This window comes from Panthera tigris, chromosome B1 (assembly GCF_018350195.1).
Source record: "Panthera tigris isolate Pti1 chromosome B1, P.tigris_Pti1_mat1.1, whole genome shotgun sequence".
Lineage (NCBI taxonomy): Eukaryota > Metazoa > Chordata > Mammalia > Carnivora > Felidae > Panthera > Panthera tigris.
Genome location: NC_056663.1, coordinates 54,841,917 through 54,865,077, shown reverse-complemented (window position 1 = coordinate 54,865,077; position 23,161 = coordinate 54,841,917). Strand labels below are relative to the sequence as shown.

At 53.3% G+C, this 23,161-nt stretch overlaps 1 protein-coding gene across 1 annotated transcript; it reads right to left on the bottom strand.

Moving 5' to 3' along the window:
- Positions 1-19,796: 19,796 nt before the first annotated feature.
- HAND2 (heart and neural crest derivatives expressed 2) lies at positions 19,797-22,492 on the bottom strand. Its single transcript, XM_042982670.1, has 2 exons — positions 21,924-22,492; positions 19,797-20,566 (listed from the first exon to the last, which is right to left on the bottom strand). The coding sequence occupies exons 1-2, from the start codon at positions 22,476-22,478 to the stop codon at positions 20,468-20,470; spliced, it is 654 nt and encodes a 217-aa protein (XP_042838604.1). The 5' UTR covers positions 22,479-22,492; the 3' UTR covers positions 19,797-20,467.
- Between the last annotated feature and the right edge of the window lie 669 nt (positions 22,493-23,161).

Below are 23,161 nucleotides of genomic sequence, written 5' to 3'. Positions count from 1 at the left end.
TGTTCTGGAAGTAGGGGCAGGCAGATTTTATTACTTCTCTTAAAAAAAATCTTTTGGGGCGCCTGGGTGGCTCAGTCGGTTGGGCGGCCGACTTCGGCTCAGGTCATGATCTCACGGTCCGTGAGTTCGAGCCCCGCGTCGGGCTCTGTGCTGACAGCTCAGAGCCTGGAGCCTGTTTCGGATTCTGTGTCTCCCTCTCTCTGACCCTCCCCCGTTCATGCTCTGTCTCTCTCTCTCTCAAAAATAAATAAACGTTAAAAAAAATTTAAAAAAATATATATATATATTTTTAATTAAGTAAGCTCTACACCCAAGGTGCGGATCAAACTCCCCACCTTGAGATCAAGAGTTGCTTGCTCTATGGACTGAACCGGTCAGGAACCCCTACTCCTGTTTTCTTGATGGAAGAACCCAGGCCAGGTCCTGGAAGAGCAGCAGAGGACCACCCATAACTTCCCTGACTTAGATTGAGCCCCTTGGCCAGCGCCTGAGTTCTGCTGTGGTAGTGGACTCTCAGCTCCTCCCCCCCCCATCCCCATAGCAACTAGGAGCCCAGGCCCAAGGTAGGGGAGGGCCTCCTGCACCAAAAGGGGGCCCAGTCTGTAGTAATCAGACTCTGAAAAGCTCCTGCCATAGGTTGGACGTGAGTAACTCTGAGTTCATTTGACAGCCAAAGGGCAAGCAACTCTTGGTGCAGAGAGCGGTGGCTTCCCCAGGCCAGCCTTGCTGCCTTGTCCTCTCCTCCAGAGCAGGCACACTCATTGTGCCCCACCGGGCGCTGGGCTCTAATTCCCCCTACCCAGTGCCCACCCCTTACCCAGATTTACAGAGCAGCCTGGGATTCTCAGGGCTGCCGAGTGGCTGCTAGAGGAGGAAGGAACGTGGGGAGCCCTGGGCTCTGCTGTCTCCACATCCCTTAATGCCCAAATGCTTGTCCAGGAGCAAAGGCAAGGAGGTGGTGCTTACTACCTAAGCCAGGCCCTACTCCTTGCTTAAGGGCTACAGGCAGGCCTTGTTTTTTTAAAAACCTGCCACCCTAACCCTATACAATTACCAAAAGCCAAAACAGTCCCCAAATCTTATTTTTTCCCCCACAACCGCCCCACCACACCTGAGGGCCCCAGTCAGCGGCAACCGCCGTGGGCACCACCTTACTAACCTTTGGAGGTAGATCTAGGAAGGAAGAGAAGAAGCAAACTGCCCTTCAGGATGAGAGAGCAATATTCATTCCTATCACTAGGAGAAGGCGGATGATCTGGAGCTGTCGCCCCGGAGGGCTGGCTTGGTGCATGGAAGTATTTAGCAGGTTCAGTGCTATTACTGCCTAACAGGGTGTGAAAAGGAATATGAATGTGAAATAGTGTGGGAAAATGGAGAGTTTCCAAAGCAGGGAGCGAGGCCCCTCCACTGCCCCGCCTGGAAGGCTCAGAGTCCCTGCTGCCTCACGAGCAGCGCCAGGAGGCGCTGCCACTGGCCTGAGACCACTGGGGGAACTTGTGGACAAGAGATTAAGGACCCGACGAGCGGGGTGGTGTGGAGTCTACAAAAGGCGGAAGGTGTGTCGGGAGTCAAGCTGGCAGCATAAGGGAGAAACCTAGGCAACGGGCTCTCCCTGCCTGGCTGAGGAGGCAGACCCCTGGCAGCTTCTCGGAAATTCACCACCTCCCTACCGAATGCACCGATAAAGACGGACTTCTTACTAATTTTTTATTAATTCTATGAAACAGCCTATCAATCCACTGAGTAAAAATGACAAGAAGTATGCGGGTGCTTTCTGCAGGTGGTGGGAGTGGAGGTGAAATGGAAAGGTCCTCGTTGATGGAAATTTCTCCAATTCCAGATCGAGAGCGCACAAACCCGACAAGCATCCCTACACTACAAGGACTCCTCCTCGCCATCTGACAATAATCCCCCATCCTGGCGCACACAGGGGTTTAGACTCTCCCACCTCCCAGGCCTCGGCAATCCCAAATTCCAGGCCTCCCAAACCACTGAACGGCAACAGGGGGAGCCAGACCCCAGGCCGCGCCCCCAGGCTAGGTTGGTGCCTAAGCGACTTCCCCTGGGACGGGAGCGGGGCCTCCAAGGACAGCACTAGAGAAGGCCTGGGACCAGGGTCTCCCTGGTACAACGTAGAACTACCTCTCAACCCCCAACCCAACTCGCCCCGAACCGGGCTCTGGACCGTCGTCCAGGTCTTTTCCAGACGTGAACTCTGCTACCAAGTGACGCCTCTGCGCTCGGGGCCGTCTGGCTGGAGTAGCACTCACAGCCCGGGAGGCCGAAGTGCGAATGCCTCCCTCTGGGACAGGTACCACTGCATTTGTGGGGCGCATTGCTAGTTTGGAAACGCTTGGGGTCGGGAGAGATAGCCCGCCTCCCTTTTGAGAACATTTCCGCAGACCAGACTGCACCGGAGCAGTTGGGCGACGGGTGCAATTGGCCGCAGATAGTACCAGGTTTGGAAACAGACCCCAGCATATAATTCCAATTCCCCAGTACTAAGGCCTATTCCAGAATCGGTGGCCGCGGTCACCCTGGTTTTCTCATGCACATCATTCAACGTTCTAATCCAAAATCAAAGTTCCAGGACCTGATTTTGAGAGGGGCACCGATGAGATGGGAGGGGGGGGGCGGGCAGGACAGACAAGCAAACGCTCGCGCGGCGGGAGAACGGGGAAGCACCGGGACTTGGGGACCTCGTCAGCCTGAAAAAAAGCCCTCGCAAGTCTCCAGCCTCAGGTTTCTGCCCCCCCGAACCTCCGGAGTCGAGCCCCGCGCTCCTCCTCCCGGGAGCGGGAAGGACGGAACGCGCGGCCCGAGGTGGAGTCGATGCCTGCGGCCCCAGCACGCGGCCAAGCCAGTCTCGGCCCCCGGCCTCCTCCACCCGCGCCGGCGGCACGACCTGAGCTCTCAGCTCCTCCCCCGGGCCCCGCGCACCCCTGCCCTGCGCCTCGGGCCTGGCGGCGGCCGGCCAAACCGCCTTTCTTTTCCTGCCTTCCCCAGTGAGCTCACTTCCTCCCCGCGCCGCTCCCTTGCGTCAGCCGGAACCGGCTCCCGGGCTGGCCGCAGCGGCGGGGCGCACAGACTCCGGGCGCGGCGCCTTCTCCGCGCCCCTGTCCTTCCCCGAGGCGACGTCCGTGAGCCGAGAGAAGCTCCATTAGCTGGAAAGGGGAGGTCGAAACCTCTGCGAAGAGAGGAAATAGCTTCATCCGTCGCCAGACTTCGCGCGGGCAGGAGCGCCGAGAGAGCGAGGCCCGACCGGGCAGATTCATCGTGACACCGCCTTGACTCGGGCCCAGCAGCCTGCGGCTGTCTTCTTTCCTTCTCCCCCGCTCCTTGTCCCCTTGTTCTCCTTTAGTCTTCATGTGCGTTAAAAAATTCATATGCAAGCACGTTGAAAAAGCAACTTCGCATTTTAAAGTCGGCAGCAGCGGAGGGAGAATTACAAATAGGATTGGGTTTAATTAGCTGGTAATTCTCTTCGATTGCCCCCATAATTAAACAGAGATTCTAGAGCGGCTTCAGGGCTCACAAGTGATTATTACAAGCATATTTTACATTTACATTAAAGTGCTGTCCCCGGGGTGTAATCCAAGATCTGGCTGCATTTATTCGGATTTCGAACCTGAGCGCTGAAGCCAGAATACTGCTCCCAGCTCTGTTGTGGGATGGCTGGGGGGGGGGGGGGGGGGGGGGGGGGGGGGAGAGAAGCTGTTGTTTAGTTTCCTTGGCTGATTTTCTATTTTGTCCAGTTCTGTTTCCGGGGCGAAAGAAAACACAGCCGAAGGCTGGAGAGCCTTCAGCCTCAGATCCCACCGACACTCACGCCAAAAGAATTTTTTTAAAAAACCCATCCTTTTTTAAAGCGTGAAATTGTGCAAAACTCAGAGCCACCTCGGTGGTTCCCCACCACACACACACACAGGGGCACATCCAGCCCAGACACTATCGGCCCCACAGCGGATGGGGCTGCCCTTCGCGTGGACTGTCTCCCGGTAGAGATCCGGAAGCCCTGTTTCGTGACTATTCAGTCCCTCCACTCCCGCGCTCTCTTCTCCCCCATTTCAGCTTTGTCGTCGCAGCGATCTACCCACCTTCCTCCCTCTGCGACTCCCTGCGAATCGGCGCTACTTCCCTAGCCGAGCCACCGCCTCTGTCGGGTCCCGGGACGCGGCCAGCCCGGAGCTCCAGAAAGGCACTGGAGAAGGCCTGGGGCCGCGCTCTCCCCGGTACAGCGTAGAACTATCCCCCCCACACCCCACCCCAACCCCCGCCCGCTCACCTTGGGACCTCGCAATGCGAGTCGTCCCCCACCCCCACCTCCGCCGCCTGACAGTTTCCAGGCTCCAGGCGAAGCGCGTGTCCGTGTTGTCACCAGATCCACGAGGGCTTTTGATGAGAGCTGCTTCCCTTTTGAAAACACCATTCCCTTTCCCCAAGAGAAAAGGATCTATTTTCCTGGACTGGTTTAAACACACACACATACGAAAAGTATCTGTGCTGTGAAAACATCAGCCTTTAACAGTTGTCTTGGAGTGGAGTAAAGACTTTCAGGAAATGATGGAGATAGGCCTGCTCAAGTAACCCATCCCCCAGACTGTCATTTCTCTGGCTACCTCTGCTCTTGACTGGCCCTCTGCATCATTTTTTTTTCTTCCTTAAAACTTTTCCGAAAGCAGCCTCTTCCTTATTTATGCCTTTATCTTAAAGAAAAGATCCCTGGAAATAACTACCAAACCAGAGGAGAGGCTCTCACCACTCCCAGTTTCACCAATTAGGGGCACAGGCTGGCTAGGTACCAGGAACATCTTTGAGCCCAAGTCTACTCATCTGGAAAGAAATGCTTAGAAGAGATGAATTCTAAAGGCCGATTTCCACTCTTAAATTCAATACTTTTCAGACACAACGTTTCTTCTTACTTCTGAACTATTGAAGATATACACGTATGTACATTCCAGGAAGGTTCTGTGACAAGGTGCAGACGAAGAGGACATTTTAAACTTCTGACGGTACCCTCTTTGGCTGCTTCCTCCCAAACCAGCTTTTCCCTCTGAGCGCAGAAAGAGAACACCAAGGATAGGTCTCCTGAACACAGCCAGCGTCTAAGTCCACTTGTGGTCACATGATTCATTAGGAACCTCAATCCTCATCTGACCCTGCCAATTCAAGCACGCCAGTGAAACCCCATAAAACCAGCCAAGAGGCTGGCCAACATATGCACACATTAATTAGAGTTATGTGGGCCTTTGGCTTGCAGCCTGATGAACGGCTCCAGGACTTCAGGGGGCAAAGGGTTTGGGGTCCTTTTCACCTACCAATGCCCTTTGGTCCTGCCAGGGCATCAGCTGAACATAGTGGGTGATCTGAAAGCCAACCCCCTGAAAGTTAACCACGGTCACTAAGAGTAAAACCTGGCAGTGAGTCCCTGCAAGGGACAGGCAAGAATTTGTTCAAAGAAGATAAAGAAAATCAGTAGTGAGGTTTTTTGTTATTACCGCATCTGGTTTCATTACGAGAGAGAGAGAGAGAGAGAGAGAGAGAGAGAGAGAGAGAGAGAGAAGGCAGGGGAAGCCCAAAGTGAAAGAAAAGAAATTTTTAGCATTTATACACTTAACCACACTCTCTCTGAACACACACACACACACACACACACACACACACACACACACACTGTAATGACTCTAGTTCATCAAAAACCTGAAGAGGCTTCCAACCCCATTTACAAGGATAATGGAAGGCTTGGTGAGGAGGAGCACGTAGGCTTGAGCCAATTTAGCAACCACAATTCTGGCCAGGTACCAGAAAGTCACAGAACATCCTAGATAGCAGAACTGGCTCCATCCCTGGCAGGGGGCCCCACGCATGGTACTTTTCCTACAAAGGGTGTCCTTTTTACTCCATCCACATCTGACTCCTTGATAGAGCACGGTCAAGGTCAGTCACTGCCAGCCAGCAAGACCTCTTAGGCTCTCTGAGCACTGCACTGATATATATCTCTGCTCTGTATTGGGAGGGATCACCTCTGGCTTTATCATCATCATCTCTTGTTGAATTGTAAAGGACAAAATGCCTGGGGTCTCTCAAGTCTGCATCTGCTTACTTATTACACTGCCAGATGTATCTGCTGTTTTATAATATGTGTGCCCGTCCCAGTCCCTTTCCCCATTAGTTATAATCCATACAAAATATCTACAGGCTAGAACATGGCAAAACCTCTCTTATAGGGGGAAGGAATTCATTACTTATTTGACGCGTAACAATTTAGTCCTTTCCAATTCATGTTCGGATGTGTTTTCCTCCAACGATGAGGAGCCATATCCCCACAACTCTAGGATGTTATAACCTCACTATTTCTGCTTGCTTTTCTTCCTTCCCTTCTTTCCTGTTTCTTTATTCTTTGGACTCAGCCACAGAGAAAAAAACAACCCAGTTTGGAGCTTTAGACATCGTTTGTTCTGCATGTGCCCCGTCTTTTCCTTCCCAGATACTTTTAATTACAATCAGGAGGCATCTTACACCCTGGCCAGATTGTATTTGGTTCGAGCCTCTTTAAAGTTCTTCAAAGCTTCTAGGGGCGCCTGGGTGGCTCAGTCGGTTAAGTGTCTGACTCTTTGCATTTCGGCTCAGGCTGTGATCTCACAGCTCTTGTGTTCCAGCCCCACGTCATGCTCACAGTGAGGGACCTGCTTGGAATTCTCTCTCCCTCTCTCTCTGCCACTCCGGGTGTGCCCCCTCTCCCTCTCTCAAAATAAGTAAGTAAACTTAAAAACACAAAGTTCTTCAAAGCTTCCAGGGATCTCTCCCCACCCCACCCATCTCAAGCCCTCCAGATCAGCAAAATGGATACACACGGAGTAACTTGCATCATTCTAGATCCATAGAGATTATATTCCTATTTGCTTTTCTATGGATTGGGGAGCTCAGGAAAGATATGCAAGAAATGTACAATGGGAGAAGCACCTGGACAGATATTGACGGTAAGACTATTCACATGTGCCTTTTGGTGTATTTTTGAGCCATGAGAATGTACTGCATAGTCCTTAGAAATTAACCTGATCAGGACATATGTGAGAGATGCTAGATGCTAAATATATGCAGACATAATATCACATATTAGGGAGGAGGATCTAGAGGAGATCTAGAAAAACATGCAATAAACTTGCTGTTTTGCTTCATGGGTCATAAGCTTGAAATATGACTAGAAAATAATATTTTGTGCAGATGTATGCAGAAGTATAAAACTTTAGGTGAGCAAAATGCACAGTACTCATCTCCTCAAATATTCCTCTCCTATTCCCAGATGAGAATATTTGTCAGTTTAAAGCTATTTGCTCCTCCCATTAAGTCAGGTTTCACATACTTGTTGGACTGGCTGAGCCCTCAGTCCTAAGTACAAAGGTTAAGCTAGAACACAACCGAAAAAAGACTGAAATTTCCTAATAGACACTTGAAAATGGACAATTTGCCTCCCTTGGATGAAGAGGACAAGATCCTTCCCTGGAAATGGCTGCCCTCGGTGGTTCCCCCTCCAAGCACACCCTGACAGTCTTCTGAGGCGGGCTAAACACCTTGTCCTAGGACGTCTGCTCCTTTCCCTAGGCTTTAACCAGATGCAAAAGTTTTTATTAGGCAAATTCTATGCAGGAAACAATATTTTCAGGCTAAATAAAAAAAAAAAAAAGGAGAGTATAAATTCCTTTAGTGATGTTAACACAACCAACCCAATCCACCCCCCAGGTCCTTAGATGGCCCTTGAACGCCATAAAGACTTGAAGTCCAAACTGCCATGCTCTTTAAAATATATTCAAACAAACCACTCCACCCTACTGGGGGATGCAGTTCATCAGCTAACATTAGTGTTTACATCTCCTGCGGTTTTTCTTGTTGCATAGCCCCTGCTAGTAAACAACCGAAACCAATCTCATGGCAAAGGTCAAATTGCAAAACAAAAGGGGCTTTTAAAAACTCTTATTTCAAGGTATGGTATATAGAAAACGAATAGGGAATAATCTTAGCTCTACCCACCTGTGTTGATAAACAAATCCTCCCGAAACACAAAATCAGATCACCTTTTCCCACAAAAACAGGTGGTTAACTACGTGATTTCCAAGGAGGTATTCTTTTATTAGAAACCAAGAGAGATTTCAGAAGATGGACCAGGAGAAAGAACTGGTCAATGTTTGTGAAACCCCAAAATGTGGCATTTGGGGAAAGGGGAGGGGGTAGGAAGGAAAGGGAAGGGAGTTGAAAGAGCCCTTGGTTTCCCCAGCTGTTCCCAGAAGTTGGAACATATGGTGCCAGGGCTTTCCAAAGATGACAAGGGATAGGCAGTAAAATTTTTTTCCCCCCTAAGGCATGCCTTTTCCCAAATAAAGATACATCTTCAGGCTGGAGACATTTCTTCCTTCCATAGTGGAATGGGCAGAGGTCGCTTAGAACCAATTCTTATCATTTAGTGAAAATAATAGTGATTATGGAAGCAGCAGCAGGAGTCAAGGTGTTCATGCTAAAAAACTTCAAGATCAGGCCTGGCCCGGAGTGGAAATATCCAAACTGATTCTTCATATTTCACGTTTTATAGACAGAATTTTCCCTAAAGGATATACTTTCACTAGGTCATAAATGCACCAACAGAGGAAAGAGAGCGCAAGAGGTGTGTGCGTGTGTGCGTGTGTGTGTGCGCGCGCGCGCGCGCGCGCGTGCGAGTCCAGCGGCGGGGCGGGGGTGGGGGGGGGTTGGGAGGTAGGGTCTTGGGGCGGAGGGGTATGCCACCCCTGAGGAGAGCAGAGTTCAGGGACAGGCGAGTAGAAACCATCCTCCGTGAGGCTTCCTAGGGCTTCTGCTTCGTTGTTTTTAGTTCTTACATTTCTTTTGGGTTCCACCGGAGAGCCTAACTGCCCCAAGTCCAAGTACTTGCTTGCCTAAAGACCACAAGAAGTGGGATGGGGGATTGAAACGTGGTTTTCAGAAGTTCATTACAAATTTAACTCGTGGAAGATTTTTAGTTGGGGCCTCAGTACCTGAGCCTAGGTGGCAGGGAAAGAGGTTGTCTGACGACTTTCGGTCCCCGCTGGACCCCATTCCTGGACTGGAAAAGTTTACCTCCCCCAACATCCAAGAGATGCGACTCCGTGCTCTCAAAGGCGAGGGCTCGCCTCGTCTGCGGCCCCTGTTGCAGTCAGGAGAGAACGTTGCAGACTGGGATTTGCCCTGTCTCAGCTTAGCTAGCCACGTTGGTTTCTTCCAGCACATTTCTCAAGAGTGAGTCGGAGTTATGCAACCAGCATCATTAGCCTGTATCGAGTCCCAGGGAATACTTAAATCCACGGCACTGATTTCACACCTGGAAGGCTGTAGAAGTTTCGAAATTATTGTAAAACACCACCCGGATGATATATTGTCTGTTTAGGCCAGATTAGCAAGACACACGCGCGTATTCGACGTTTAAATCACACCCCGAAATGCGGAGACGATGTTTCTATGGGATCTACACGCGACAGAGAAAAACTGGAACAATTAATTATTGCTCTCTTTTTTTTGATTTCCTGTTTCTAAAGAAAGCATTGGTATCAAGGACGAGTTAGGTAATGTGAACTAAAGAGCAAGCAGGTCGCTGTCGTTTAGACCTAATCACAATTCGTAGTTCAAGCAAAACTGCGTCTAATTGACACCGTGTATATTCCGCTACTCCTCTCCGGCTGCCCCGGCAGGGACGCCCCCAGGAGTATTTATTCCTAGGGCTGGAAACAAAACAACTAACCCGGTCTGCTGCGTAAGAGAGCGCTCCAAGATGGACTGCCGGAGAAAGGCATTTTGACCCCGCTGGAAATTACTCATATTGACAGACGCCCAGGGAAGGTAAATTACCCAGCGCGCTGACGTTACGCAGAAGCGCGCCCTGTTGCGACTCCGCCGCGGCGCCCAGGGGCCAGAGGCTCCTAGTTCGCTCCCCCAGATTCCAACAAAGCCTCGCTTTGCTTCTCGGGGCCTGGGATTTCAGCGTGAAGGCGACGGAGAGAGCGGTAAAAAGGTGCTAGAGAGGAATCGGGAGAGACAAAACCAGAAAAGCAATGGGAAAGAGACGTTCTGCGCTGTAGCGCAGGAGAGCTGTTGAGCCGGGGAGAAAACCAGCAAAATCCGCAGGGGAGGGAGTGAGGGAGGAGGCAGGGAGGGAGAGTACCGCGCAGCTCTGGGCTCCCAGGTCCGCCACTTGGGAGGTCCCGGCCCCAACGCAGGCCGGGCCAAACGTCCCCCCGGGAGGCTCGCTGCTCGGGCGGGGTCACAATTACACCTCGGCTCCAGGCGAGGACTTAAAAACCAAGTGGCGGGGGGCTGCAGTCTGGAAGCAAGGCCCTGCGGTCATCAGAGGGGGGCCGGGCCAGTGCGCAGGAACTTTTTACAAGGCGTGTGGGTACAAGGGGGGAAAAAATCAAAATAAACCACTTTCATCCAGCGTGGGCCGTGAAAATAAAAGCTGCCTTATAAAGGGGGCGAGCGGGAGTTTTGAAATTTAGTGTGTGTTTTGCTTTTATATAAAGAGTTTTGTGGTTTTACCTGATAACCTAGGGGGAACTGTGGGGGAAATAACTGCTAGATTTTTTTTTATTATTATTACTTCGGAAGAGGGCTGCAACAGGAGTTCACAGGTTTCTCCCAAATTAGCTTGTGTCCCCAAACTGGAAACAACTGCATGCGTCCATATAGATCATTATACAAATTGGGGGACAATACTCGCGTGACCGGATTATTGTTGACGTAAAGCAGGATCCACTGGTCTCACCTCTTTTCTTTTTAAAAGTGAGTCTTTAAAACTGAGTCTGCAGAGGAGGCGGAATGGAAAGCGTCAGGAAGTGTAACATCTCATTTTTACTGGCGATTGGACTGGAATCCTTCTCTAAGAGCAACCCGCATGGCTACAAAATACCCTACTCAGGGCGCAAAGACCAGGCGAAACTGGCCGGGCGGCTGCAGGGAGGGCGCCCAGCCAAGCCCGGCTCTGGCCCTTGGCTCAAAGAAGGGGACCTGACAGCCGGTCCCCACCTGGGCAGGGTAGGGCTGGGGGAGGCGGCTACCTCCTCCCGGTCTTGGGCCTCGAGTTTGCGGTATTTTTAGCTTCTCTCTCTGGGTTCCCTAGAGGCTCTTTTGTAAACCGAACGGAGGCTCTCCAAACTGCCCTCACTTGGAGGGGGTGTGGGAGTAGGTTCAGGCGGCTGCATGGGTATTTTGAAGGGGAAAAAAATTGCTTACGTTTAAATTAAAGCCAAAGTCTCTAGGTTTTTGTCCTTACTGCCTTTTCTCTTTTTCGCCCCCCCTCCTGGCCCAGGCCCATGGGAACACGCCAAATTCCATACCCCATACCGTGGGGGTATGAATGGGTAGGCTCTAGACATTTAGAGCAGAATCAGAGTGTCGTGTGCCCTTCCTTTCCGCCTTTCATCCCGGCTTTCACGACCGCTACTGCTCCCGGGAGCCGGCCTAGGAATCCTCGGGAAGGGTAGGAAGGAGAGGAGGACTCTCTGTCGCCTTCGAGGAAGCAGGGACACGGGGCATTTATTTTTTAAATAAAGGCTTATAATAAGTCCAACTGTTTCTGCAACTTAGTTTCCAACCCAGTGTGGGCCCAGGGATGTGAACCTCGAGACCCAGACTGGCAAGTCTCAACTGGGCAGATGTTTATTACTTAGAACTCCAGGTCTCCCTGCGCCCCCTCTCACCTTGGAGATGCCCTAGTCCAGTTTCCCGGCTGGGGTCGCAGCCGAGACTTTCATGTCCCGCTTCTCCCCATCCCGGATCCGGCTGGGCCCCGGACGGCTCCTGTACCTGGCCTTCACACCGCTTCACGATCCCTGCAGACAGCGCCATCCCCCCCCCCCGCCCACCCCCCGTTCTTAGGCTCGACGCTGCCCCTCGAAATTGCCCAGGCTGGCGGGACGGCGCTCCGCTGTGGAAAACAAGGACGGGGAGGCAGGAGCCAAGAGCTGGTACTCTCTGCTTCCGCCTTAGAGTCAATCCTCTCCCCCATCCCTTCCCCACAGGGAGTGTTCGGCCTTGCGGCGCACCCCAGCCGCCTGGAGTGCTCCACGTTGCCCCCACGTCCCAGACGCCGTGCCTCTACCCACCGGATTGCCTTCGGGGCCCCTCGGTGCTGTGTCGACCGCGCGGCGCCGTGGGTCGTGCGAACAGGAACCACCAGGCCCACCAGATCTGCTCTCCTAGCAGCCGGGTAGCCTAGCGTGTCGAAGATGCTCCGAGGAGGAGGAAGTGCAGAGAAAACAGAAGAGGAAGGAAAAGTGGGGGGGGGGGGGTTGACATACACAAGCACGCAAAACTGACTTTGCTGATGGACTTTTTCAGTTTCACACGAAGCGACCTGTAGTATCTGGAGAAGGTTTTTGAAGACGTTTAGGAGGGAGGGTGAGTTTTCTGCTGAGAAACTCAATCTGCCATACAGTAGCGGCCCCATCTGGGATCTGTCACTGCTGACAGCACCACAGGGCACAGACGTGATCTTCTGCACAGCCTGCACTCCCCGAAATACCCTCCTTAATCAAAGGATGTCTGCGCGCCGGAGCTCAGCTGACCGCGCCGGGAGCAGAACGGCCAGCAAATCCACACCCCCCCCCCCGGCCCTCCCCCCTCCCCACGGACACCGCAACGGCCCCTCTCCTCTAACTAGCACATTAATTAAAAGCGGAAAGGAGACAGAGGCTGATGTCATTGCTCTCAGAAGATCATAAACGTAAAAGAGTCATCCTGTGAGAATCCCTGAAAATGACTTTAATGAATAATTTCAGAGACAGTTATGGCTTTGGGTAATTACTGAGCGAGAATATGAAAACCAGATTTGCAAAGCAAAGGCGATGGTCAGGCGGCCTGGTGGCCACTTTCTCCCCTGAAAACCGCACCAGCTTTCTTCTCCGCCAAATTCTAGTTGCAGACTTGGGATGCATGTTCGTCTTTAAAAATAAAAGCAACAAACACGCATTTTTCTGTTCCTGCATTTCTGCCTTATCCTAAAGGCAAACAGATCAGCTCAAGGCAACCACAACCCACTTTGGGTAGAAGCCAACCAGGCACTGGCCTCAGTGGCCATGGGCTTCCATCTTTTCAGGAAGGAGGTATTAGCCACCACTTTGGTTTAGAATGATTTTTTTTTTTTTTTGGTCTCTTCCGTAGGTGACTTACAATAAAAGTTGAAAACTCTGCCCCCGAGTAAATAAAAAACTGTTTGTTTCAAATCCTGTCAGCTGTTGGAGCAGCAAACAAGTGAACAGCGAATGACCCCGCTTCTTAGAGAAAAATCTGCAGGTCTCCCTAAGTCTAGTTCTTGTTTGCCATGATGATTTCGTTCTACAATAAGGAATGATGTTTTGAAACACTCCATCTGGTCACAGGGATGCGTCAGGCTGGGCTTGGTTGTTCATGATTAGTTGTGTGCAAGGAAGTATTAATAAAAAGGTATTACAGGCAAAAGTAATGTGGGTGTTTGTTGTTAGTTTTGTTTTTTAATGGTCTGTATGATTCGGAAAACTGCCCGCTTGTCTGAGTACTCCATCATTAAGGAAGATCTTGGAGAAGCCACTTACCAGCACCCCTGGCAAACTACAGTATGCAGCTATTATCTGCCCCTCCCCCCTAAAAGCAGTTAGGCCCCTCCTCCTCCAGTCATTAAGGATTCAGTTGTCTTAAAGTCCCTTTCTCCATTCCTAGCCCCCAAACTCTCCCACTCACTCCCCAGTTCCACGTTTTCTTCCCCTTCTGCCAGGGATAAGGGTGGGTAGAAGGGGGAGCCAAACTCTCTCAAATGTGACATTTTCACTGACTTAGGAGGAAATGGTCCTCATCCGCTGTAGATTACACGAAGACACTTTGGAATTTAGTGTACTGAGTTGCCTCAAAGAATTGAAGAGGGGTGAATGTTTGGGAAATTTTCTCTACCAGATTCCCTGTTTATTGTTGATGTCTCCCCCCCCCCCCCCCGCAACAGATCTTCTTGTCACTACCTTCAAATCATGGGCTATGAATTATTTTCCCTCTAGCTAAATTCACTGTAAGCACTGGCTTGGGCTTTGCAACCTGTGTGTAAATAAATAACATCTTCTGGGTTTGCTTTGAGTCCTTGCATTGCCCAATTAAATCGAGTTGTGGGACTGATCCAAGATGTGGCCAGTTCTCTCCCTGTGGAGACTCTGAATCATTCAGGCCTTGCCCTCCCCTCCCCCATCCTTGATAAAGCTATCCTCATCCCTAGGGTCCAGTGTTTCACAGCGGTAGTTGAGAGAGAGCCCAGACTGAGGAATCGGCTGCAGGCTGTAGGTGTGTGTGGCCTCAGGCAGTGGTTCCTGAACACCAGGTGGTGGGGGGGGGGGGGAGTTTTAGAAGCTGAAGCCTTCATTTCTCTGACCTGACCTGCTGAATCAGAATTTCTGGTAAAGGTGGGGTGAAAATGAGGCCTGAATTTATAATTTTATCAAGTTCTTCAGAGATTTTGGGTAACTACTGTGATCAGCTCCAACCTAAAGTGCTCTGGAGTTGGATTCATCCTAGAGATCAGACGGTGCCACAGGACGCTAAAGTCAGAGGTCCAGGGGGTCCTCTCCCCTTCTGGAATGGTACAAATGAAACCAGCCTCTGCTCTGGGCACTGGAACATAGTAGGAGACAAGCTGCTGCCAGTCGTTGTTTCAGCCCAAACCACTCGCACTGGGGAAAGCGGGAGGGTAGACGGAAGAAGTTTAGCGTCTCTGTCCTTTGGATCCATTGGGCTTTAACAGCAGGTGCAGAGACAAAGGTTCGAAGAGGTGGCCTGTTTGGAAATTAGCGTCTGTCCGGACACCTCAGTAGGCAGAAACTCCTACTATTTTGGCCTGAGGCCTGTGGGGCCCAAGCGGGTACCAGTGCGGAAAGGGCAGCCCCAAGAGCCGCCTCTCTTGCCTCTTGCCGGCACGGGCACCGCGGCCCTGGCCGCAGCTGTTGGTGTAGGAGAGCGGCACCCTGGGGCAGGGAGAGAGGAGCGCCCGCAGGTCAGGGCCCGCTGTGGGAGGCTTTTCCAGGCTGAAAGCACCAGACGCAGCGAGCTGGAAAATTTAAAGTGAGGAGGGGGCCAGTAGAAACTGTAACTGGCCCCTCCTTACCTCCAACAAGAAAAACAAAAACGTCTTCTGGGCTAAAAATACATATTTAGAAAGTCCCTGTGCGCAAGCAGGCGGCGCGTTCCAGCTGCCGGCCTGGCCCAGGGAGGACTTGGCCGCGCGGCCGCCGATTACACCCAGCTCGGCTGGGATGGCTCCGAGCCGTCTGCCCTGACGTCAGCGAGGCTCCGGGCCCCGCCGCGGCGAGATAGGCAGCGCGGCCGGGCGCGGGCGCGGCGCTAATCACTCCCAGATGTCCCTAATAGCGGAGATAAAGACGGACGGAGCGGCCGGGAATAAATTTGTAATCAGGGCTCTACCATCTGATCATCAAAGCGGCCCAAATGCCGGGAGAATTTGAAGGGAATGTGTGCGTAGGGGGGTCACGTTTAGGGGAGAGGCGGGGGACGGGATCCTCGAAGGAAACTGACTTGGGCAGGGTGGAGCGAGAACAGGGAGAGAAGTCGAACTTCTGTGCGCGTGTAAGTCAGATACAGTGCACTTTAACTTCCACGAGCCTGACTGGCCGAAGCCGCGGAGCTGTTAGAGGCCAATTAGAAGCCGGCAGACAGTAGCTGTGCGGAAAGTACGCGTGGGGCAGAAGCTGGAGGGTAGAGCTGCGCGCTCCGAGCTGTCCAGCCCCCGGAAATGTGCGATTCGTTTCCTCTCCTGGAGTTACCCCCTCTCCCCTCCTCCCCTTTCTAAACAGTTAAAAAAAATGCTTCTTTTTCCCACCTCCCCACCCCCTCCCCGCTACCCTGTGGACATAAACCCTACACCAAGGTTGAGCTTGCTCAGGAAGGGGGATACTGGAGTTTCGAGCCGAGGTCTGAGGGAGGGCGGCTCTAAGGTCTTTCTCTGCGAGGGATCCACGGGCTGCTACAGGCCAGGAATCCAGTGCGTCGCTGAGACTCGTTAGTGCCTATTCCTCACGCAAGGGGATGGACCGTAGGTGTTGGGGCTGCGTGGAAGGAAGGGTTTCCTCAGGTCAACAGATCCAGAGAAGACCAGCAAGGCCAAGGGTCCAGATTCGGCCCTCCACGAGGCCTAAGCCGTAAGCCTCCTTTGCAGATCATCTCCGCTTGGCACCTACCACCAGTTCTTTTTCCAAATCCAGGCGCGTGGGTGGGACTCGCGCGCAGAGAGAACGAAAGGCGGCTGTGGAAGAGAAAATTGCGATCCGCACGCGCAGTGTTAGACACAGCATTTCTTTAAAGCTACAGGAATAGTTGAGAGGTTTCCCGCGCTTTGTAGACCCGTAGCGCAAATGCAGTTCTGGCTATTGTGGCATCCTTTGGCCAGTGTGCATCGTCGTCTGCGCGCACACCTCAAGCCCTTGCAACCGGCTGGGGTTCTCTCAGCAAAACTGAAGTCTCGGAAGTAGCTTACAGGCCTCCTTCCGCTCCCGGTGGCTTTGATTTTGAGCTCACTCTCACCCTAGGCACCCCTTCCTGCGAAATCGGCACACAACTCTCCCTCCAGCTTCCTTATCAACCGGTGGGATACCAGCTCTGTGATCCTCGCCAGCAGCAGGCAGCAGCCAGTAGTGGCATAGATGAGGAGGAAGGGATCGAGCCACCCTCCACCCAGACTCTCGCCCACGTGCTACCCTCTCTGGCGACAGGGCTGCACCCACCTCCTCGCGGGGACGACCAGACCACCTGGTCCTGAGAGGGGCGGCCTAGGCCAGGAGGCCCACCCTCCCTAGGTGCCCAGACCTAAGGGCTAACCCACTCCGATTCTAGAGCTTCCCACCAAGCCCCCAGAGGGTCGGGCGGGGATTTAGAAGGCAGGAAGAACCACTAGTGACGTTGCTGTCTTATTTTCATGATTTCGACCTGAAAAAAAGCTCTTAAAGCTGCCGTCGGTGTCCCAGCTGGGGGAGGGGGCGGTGAAAGTCCTGGAAAATTGTGACTGGGAGCAAGGAGTGTGCTGAGGTCCCACTCTGTTGAGTTTTCCGGGTTACTTCCCAAGAAGTTGAGAATGGGTCTGTAGGAACACGCGCGTGCGCGCCCCCCGTCCCCCCCCCCCCCCGCGCGCACACACACACACACACACACACACACACACACACACACACAGCGGGCGAGCCCTCTCCCCGCCAGGGCTCAAGGGTTATCAGGCGTTCGGCCTGCGAGGCGGTCTGGGGCCGGCCCCTGACAGCCAGATCTACCATCAATTTACCTTCCGCCGCCCCAGCTTCCCATTTAGCTTTTAACGTCAAATCCTGCATTTTTGTCGGCTCCGGCCTGTCTAGAGAGCTTGTGATTTCGCTGCAGGAGTGATTGCTTTTAACAAAATGGCAGCAACCACATTATCCGAGCAATTAAAACAGAGGCCTTTTAGCCGATTCTGCAAGGCAAGAGGTTGGAAACTTTTTTTTTTTTCTTTAAGCAAAGAAGAAAGGGAGTTAAAAGAGAAATGAATGCGTAGAAGAGAAAAACATGGAAACTCGGAAGACACTCCTGCCCAGCACAGCACTCACTTCCCGGTACTTGACAACGTGGGGTAGGGATGTTGGGTGGCCGGGAGCGTTGGAAAGGTTGGGATGTCCTGGGCGACCGTGGAGATGGAAAATCTGGGGTGTCTTGACACTTAGGGTGTGCATCCGGTCAGTGGTTCGGCCCCGGAGGCGTTGGGTCTGCTGGACGTCTGGCCGGTTGGGATTTCCCACAGGTTGCAATGTGGAGATGGTTGAGGTGTCGCGGCCGGGTGCTGCTGGGCCAGAGGAACTGTGCCGGCAGGCAGGAGAGGAGGCGGGCAGCGCCTGGCCCGGGCCAGACAAAGAAGACGGATTTCTGCAGCGCGGGTTTTTAAAGCATGCGTAGCAGCAAGCTGCCCCATAGCGATGCCGCTGCCAGGGTCTTCTGGATCTCCTCTGCTGGTGTTTAATAAACCAGAAAAAGTGTTAGACCTGCAAAAGTGCATTAAGGCCCAGATGGTAAAGGCAAGTGCAGGCACACTTGCGGGTTGAAGATAACTTCTCTCCAGTTCCTGTTTTAAAAACCTCACCACCTCCGCCACCACTCACTCCACTGTTTTGGTAATCTCTTTTCTTCCACACCTAGGATGTTGAAGTCTCTCTCTCTCTCTCTCTCTCTCTCTCTCTCTCTCTCTCTCGGATTACAGTAAAGATGCAAAAGGCCGCTGGAGACAGGGAAGGGAGAGAGCCACTCAAACCATCAGGAATCCCGAGAGTAATAGAAAATCAGGGCGCGCCTCCCTACGCCCCCCCACCCCGTGCTATAAACAAAGGCAAGTGTCTGTAAACACATCCCGCGCCCACCACGTCGGCCCAGCGCCGCCTGACCCGAGGGGAGAAAGTTCAGATCGCTTTGGCCGAGTTGTTCTAACCCCTCGCCCTCGCGTTGTCAGCTGCCCGCAGAAGGAACCCACAGAGCCACTTGCTCGTCTCTCTCCCAGCACTTGCGAATTTGCCCGCTGCAGGCGGCCGGCTCAAAGTGGGCGCCCGCGAGCCGTGGGAACCTCTGGGGTATCGGGGGGAGGGTCTGTGCCTGGAGCCGAGGTGCGAACATCACCCCGAGGATGGGTTCCAAGATGGAAACCCTCTGGCAAACCTCCCTAACACCAGATTTATATACGTGGCGTTTCATGAAACAAACCGCTTTTTAATACGTTTCACCTTTCTCCACTCCGCCCCCCCCCCCAACTTCATCTCTCCCCTCCTCCCTCCCCTCCCTGGCCTGCGGAGTCCTTTATGGCACTTCAGTTTCTCTGGTTCCTAGAACAGATTCCGGCTCTAGCCGAGACTACGGGCAAAGGAGGCCTCAGGGACTTCCTTTCGGGATGTGCTGGGACTCCTGGAGACCAATCCTCAGACGGGTAAAGTCCCTCGCGGCTGGTAGCCGAGGGAGGGAGCCTCTTGCTCGGCTGGCCTGGGGCCGGGAAGACTTCAGTCACCGCACAGTTAATATTGAGTTCCTTGTAGCTCCTTGTAAATCCAGACCCCCCCTTCACCCCCCTTTAAATCCTTGGTTGTGTTAGCGATTTCTTACTTGACGTAAAATTCCTTGTTACCTAATCATGCACCTTCCCCCCCCCCCCCCCAAAGCTCTTCTCCTCCCCTGGCCGGCTCAGAGGAGAATCCCCCTGATGAAGACTACAAGCAAAAACCTCCTCTTTTCCTCTTTTTTCTTTTCCTAGATGAAAACCTTATATTTTGAATTAAAGACTCTAAGACTATTTCCTGCGGCTGCAATAGTGCCTGGGATCTTCCTCAAACCTCCTCCACCTAAAAGGTGCTCCCCAAACAAAAACCAAAGTCCCCACAGAATGGCATCTGGTTGATTTCAGGAAAACAAGGACAACTTTCTACCTTTCCAGCGAACTGCCAAGGTCCCTCGGCCCCAGATCCTCCTACTACAGACCACTCAACCTTCTCCAGGCGGCTGGGGGCTGGGGGGTGGGGGGAAGGAGACAGGACTTGCAAGGAGCCCAGGTCCTTTAGTAGGATTTTCACCAAGGCCACTTCCCTGGGAGGGCGGGAGCTCACGTTGATGACTGATCGGAACTACCAACTCTTTCAAATAAAGTTAGAGGCAATCATGATAATTTAGTTTACTTCTGAATATTTTAAATATTATGAAAACAAGTATAACAGTTTTGTTTTCAAAACTCTTCTGAGGTATCAACCATTAAAAGATTGGGGTTTTTGTAAAAAAACACACAGTGGTTTATTGAATACTTACAACGTTTACACCTTCAATATTAATTAAATTCCACTTAGTTTTAGAGGACGGAAGTGCACAAAACAAGTAGCTGTTGGAAACATCTTCAAATAGGGAACGACCACAGATGAAAAGACAGCACTAGATACCGACCCCAACTGAAATGTTAGCGGCCCCGTTTTCTGCTTTGAAATAAAACTTTATAATCCCCAGGAATATTTATATCCAAAGGCCAAGTATTAAAGATACACTTTACATACACACTATTGTCTGCTGTCTTTATCTGGAAGGGGTTGGGTAAGTGGGGTGGGAGCAACGCTGGTGTCTACACAGCCTTGAGGGAACATTCACACACAGAGAATCTACGAGACGACGGGATCCCTTACCACGCGGGAGTGTCCTCTTCATATTAAAATATGGAATGCTTTTCTTCAAATATCCACTTTTTTTTTTTGGAGGGGGAGGTGGGGAGCGGATGCCTCAAAGGGGGGCAAAGAGAGGGGAGGCAAATTGCACATAAATAAACCGGATGATTCCAAATGCAAGAAGTCCTCAGAGCGGAGCGTGGAGAGCTTGCCCGGAGTCCTGGGTCTGCTTCCGGCTCCTGGGCCCCGGCTCACTCGCGCTCTCCTCCTCCTCCTCCTCCTCACTGCTTGAGCTCCAGGGCCCAGACGTGCTGCGGCCAGCCTGTCCGGCCTTTGGTTTTCTTGTCGTTGCTGCTCACTGTGCTTTTCAAGATTTCGTTCTGGGCAGAGGAGAGGCGAAGGAGAGAAAAGTGGAAAGAGAAATTCAGAAAGGAGACCTGGTTCCACGCCACCCCCTGCACTTTCCGGGGAGAAAAGGAGAGAATGAAAGAACGAGTAAGGGATGAGAAGGGGATGGTTTCAACTCAGCCCCGGCAGGAAAACGACGAAGGTTTGCGCAGCCCTAGCTACCGCCCAGGCCTTCCACGCGCCTGCAACGCTCAACTACCGGATAGGCAAGCTTATAAACAACCAGCCGTTTCCAAGTCGTTTATGGAGGGGCTGGGGGCCTTTTCTCTGACTCCAGATGTAGGGGCGCGAGCGGGGGTCGGCGCTAAATCTGGTTTCCCTGTTTTCAATCGCAATCCCAGATTCGAGCTCTGGGGTAGATGGGGGAGACGTTTCTTCTGCCCTGGCCTGGGCTGGCTGGCAAGGGGCTCTGGGTCACCAACTCGGCAGTGCCTCTCCTCCAAGGCCTCTGAAATCCCCAGTTATTCCAGAGGTCACTCGATTATGCACAGACTAAAGCGCCACAGGCCCCAAAGAAGAAAAACTAGACAAATGGGATTATTTCCCAGGTCCTCCATGGCAATAGCCCGGCTCTGAACACCACCAACCTGTGGGCACTTGGTCGGAACTGGAGAAAACTGCTTTTCAGTTATAGTTCTGTGTTCCTGATAACAACAATGACAGCGACCATATTAGTATTTACTGTTTGTCTTAAAATGCTCAGGGGAATAAAACAAGAAAGACCCACGAAGTACACTCATCTGGGAAGTTTCAGTATAACCTCATCGCCAAAGAGAAACCGGAGCTGCATTTTGAAGTTAAGAGTACTTATTATTTACGTTTACCTCTATGTCTTCTGAGCACTGCGATGAGAACAGCCTTAAAACTCTCTTACCATCAGCGGTGGCCTAGTTCTCCAGGGAGGGATAAGGGGCCGATAGTGGAATAATTGGAACCTAGCGCTTGCAGGCGACTTATTTTAGAAATACCTGAAAGCAAGATCGGATTGGAGGCCAAATGAAGGCTCTAAAAGACATGGAATGACTGGGCCAGTGCAATCGAAAGATCAGGGGGAACCCTGAGTCCGAAAGGCATGCCCGAAGTGCCTGTGGGAACAGCGGTAACCCGGAGGGAAGATCACCAGCGCGGAGCATCCCTCTTAACCTCCTCCTCCTGCTGCCGTCCTCCCCCATCTCCTCAGCCTCTTTCCATAACCTGGTTTTAACAACTTTGGCTTAGGATGCTGGCAAAGGAGGGGGGATGTCACTGCTCAGCCCAACTGGAAGGAGGCCAGTGGTACCGCTCCCCCGAACCCCGCACCCCCTCTGCCCCCTGCCCCCTGGTACTGACCAGCTCCTTCTTCCTCTTCTCTTCTTTCACATCTGTCTTCTTGATCTCCGCCTTGAAGGCCTCCGCCTCGCCATTCTGGTCGTCCTTGGCCAGCAGGTCCATGAGGTAGGCGATGTAGCTGGTGGCCAGGCGCAGCGTCTTGATCTTGGAGAGTTTGGTGTCGGCCGGCACGTTGGGGATACACTCGCGCAGTTCGGCGAAGGCGCTGTTGATGCTCTGAGTCCTGCGCCGCTCCTTGCGGTTAGCAGTGCCCCGGCGCTTCACCGGGCGCGGCCCCCCTAGGCCCGGGGGCCCGGCGCCCGGCGGCACCCCCCCGTAATGGGAGTGGTCCAGGCCGGCGGCGCCGCTGGCGTACTCGGGGCTGTAGGACAGGGCCATGCTATAGTCGGGGGGCGACATCTCGGGGTGGCCGATGAGCCAGCCATGGAAGTAGGGGTTCTCCTCGTGGCTGCAGCGGCTGGCGGCGGCGGCAGCGGCGGCGGCGGCGGCGGCGGCGAACGGATAGCCCTCATGGTGCACCACCGGGTGGTGGGGGAAGCCCCCCACCAGACTCATATCGCCCTCCGCGCCCCTCCACGCGCCCCAGCGTGCGCGCAGCCCCGCCGCGCCCTCGGCCGGGGCCCCCGCTTCGGCGCTGGGCGGCCTCCCCCACCCCCCGCCCCCCAGCCCTCGGGCGCCCGGGCCGGCCCGGCAGCCGCAGAGGGGGCTGCTGCAGCCCGGGCCCCGATCCCCCGCCTGGCCCGCCGGGCCTGCCTCAGCAGCACTGCGGCCGCCGGCTCCCCATAGGGCGCGGCGAGCTGGTCCCGGCACCGTGCGCCCCTGGCCGCGGCCGCCGCCGGCTCCCGCCTGGCTCCCCGGCCCGCGCGCCGGCTCCTGCTTCCCGGGCAGCTGCGGGGAGGCAGAATCCTCTCGTGCTCATGCAAAGGTGCCCGGGCTCCCGCGAGGCTGCTTCGCGGAGTCGCCGGCCTCCACCGCGGCCGCGATCCCGGCACCGAAGCTAACTCGGAATCCCAGGGCGAGTCCGAGCCGCGGGTGGAAGAGCCGGCCCGGCTCTGCAGGGAGGCGGCGGGGTCGGCTGCTCACTGTGAAGCTACCTCCGTGCGACCCTCCCCTTCCCGCCCCTTCCCCTCCCCCCACCAGCCCGGTCTGGGTTCTTGGGCGCTTATTGTTTTAATGAAATTTTTGGTTGTTGTTGTTTTTGGTCCTGGAAATGTGATTTTAGCAGCGGGTAACGTGTC

Bases quoted from the DNA above. Each gene is read 5' to 3' on its own strand.
- HAND2 (XM_042982670.1), bottom strand. From the start codon at position 22,478: ATGAGTCTGGTGGGGGGCTTCCCCCACCACCCGGTGGTGCACCATGAG. The intron at 20,567-21,923 runs GTCAGTACCAGG...TCCTCTGCCCAG, and splicing joins AGAAGAGGAAGAAGGAGCTG to AACGAAATCTTGAAAAGCAC.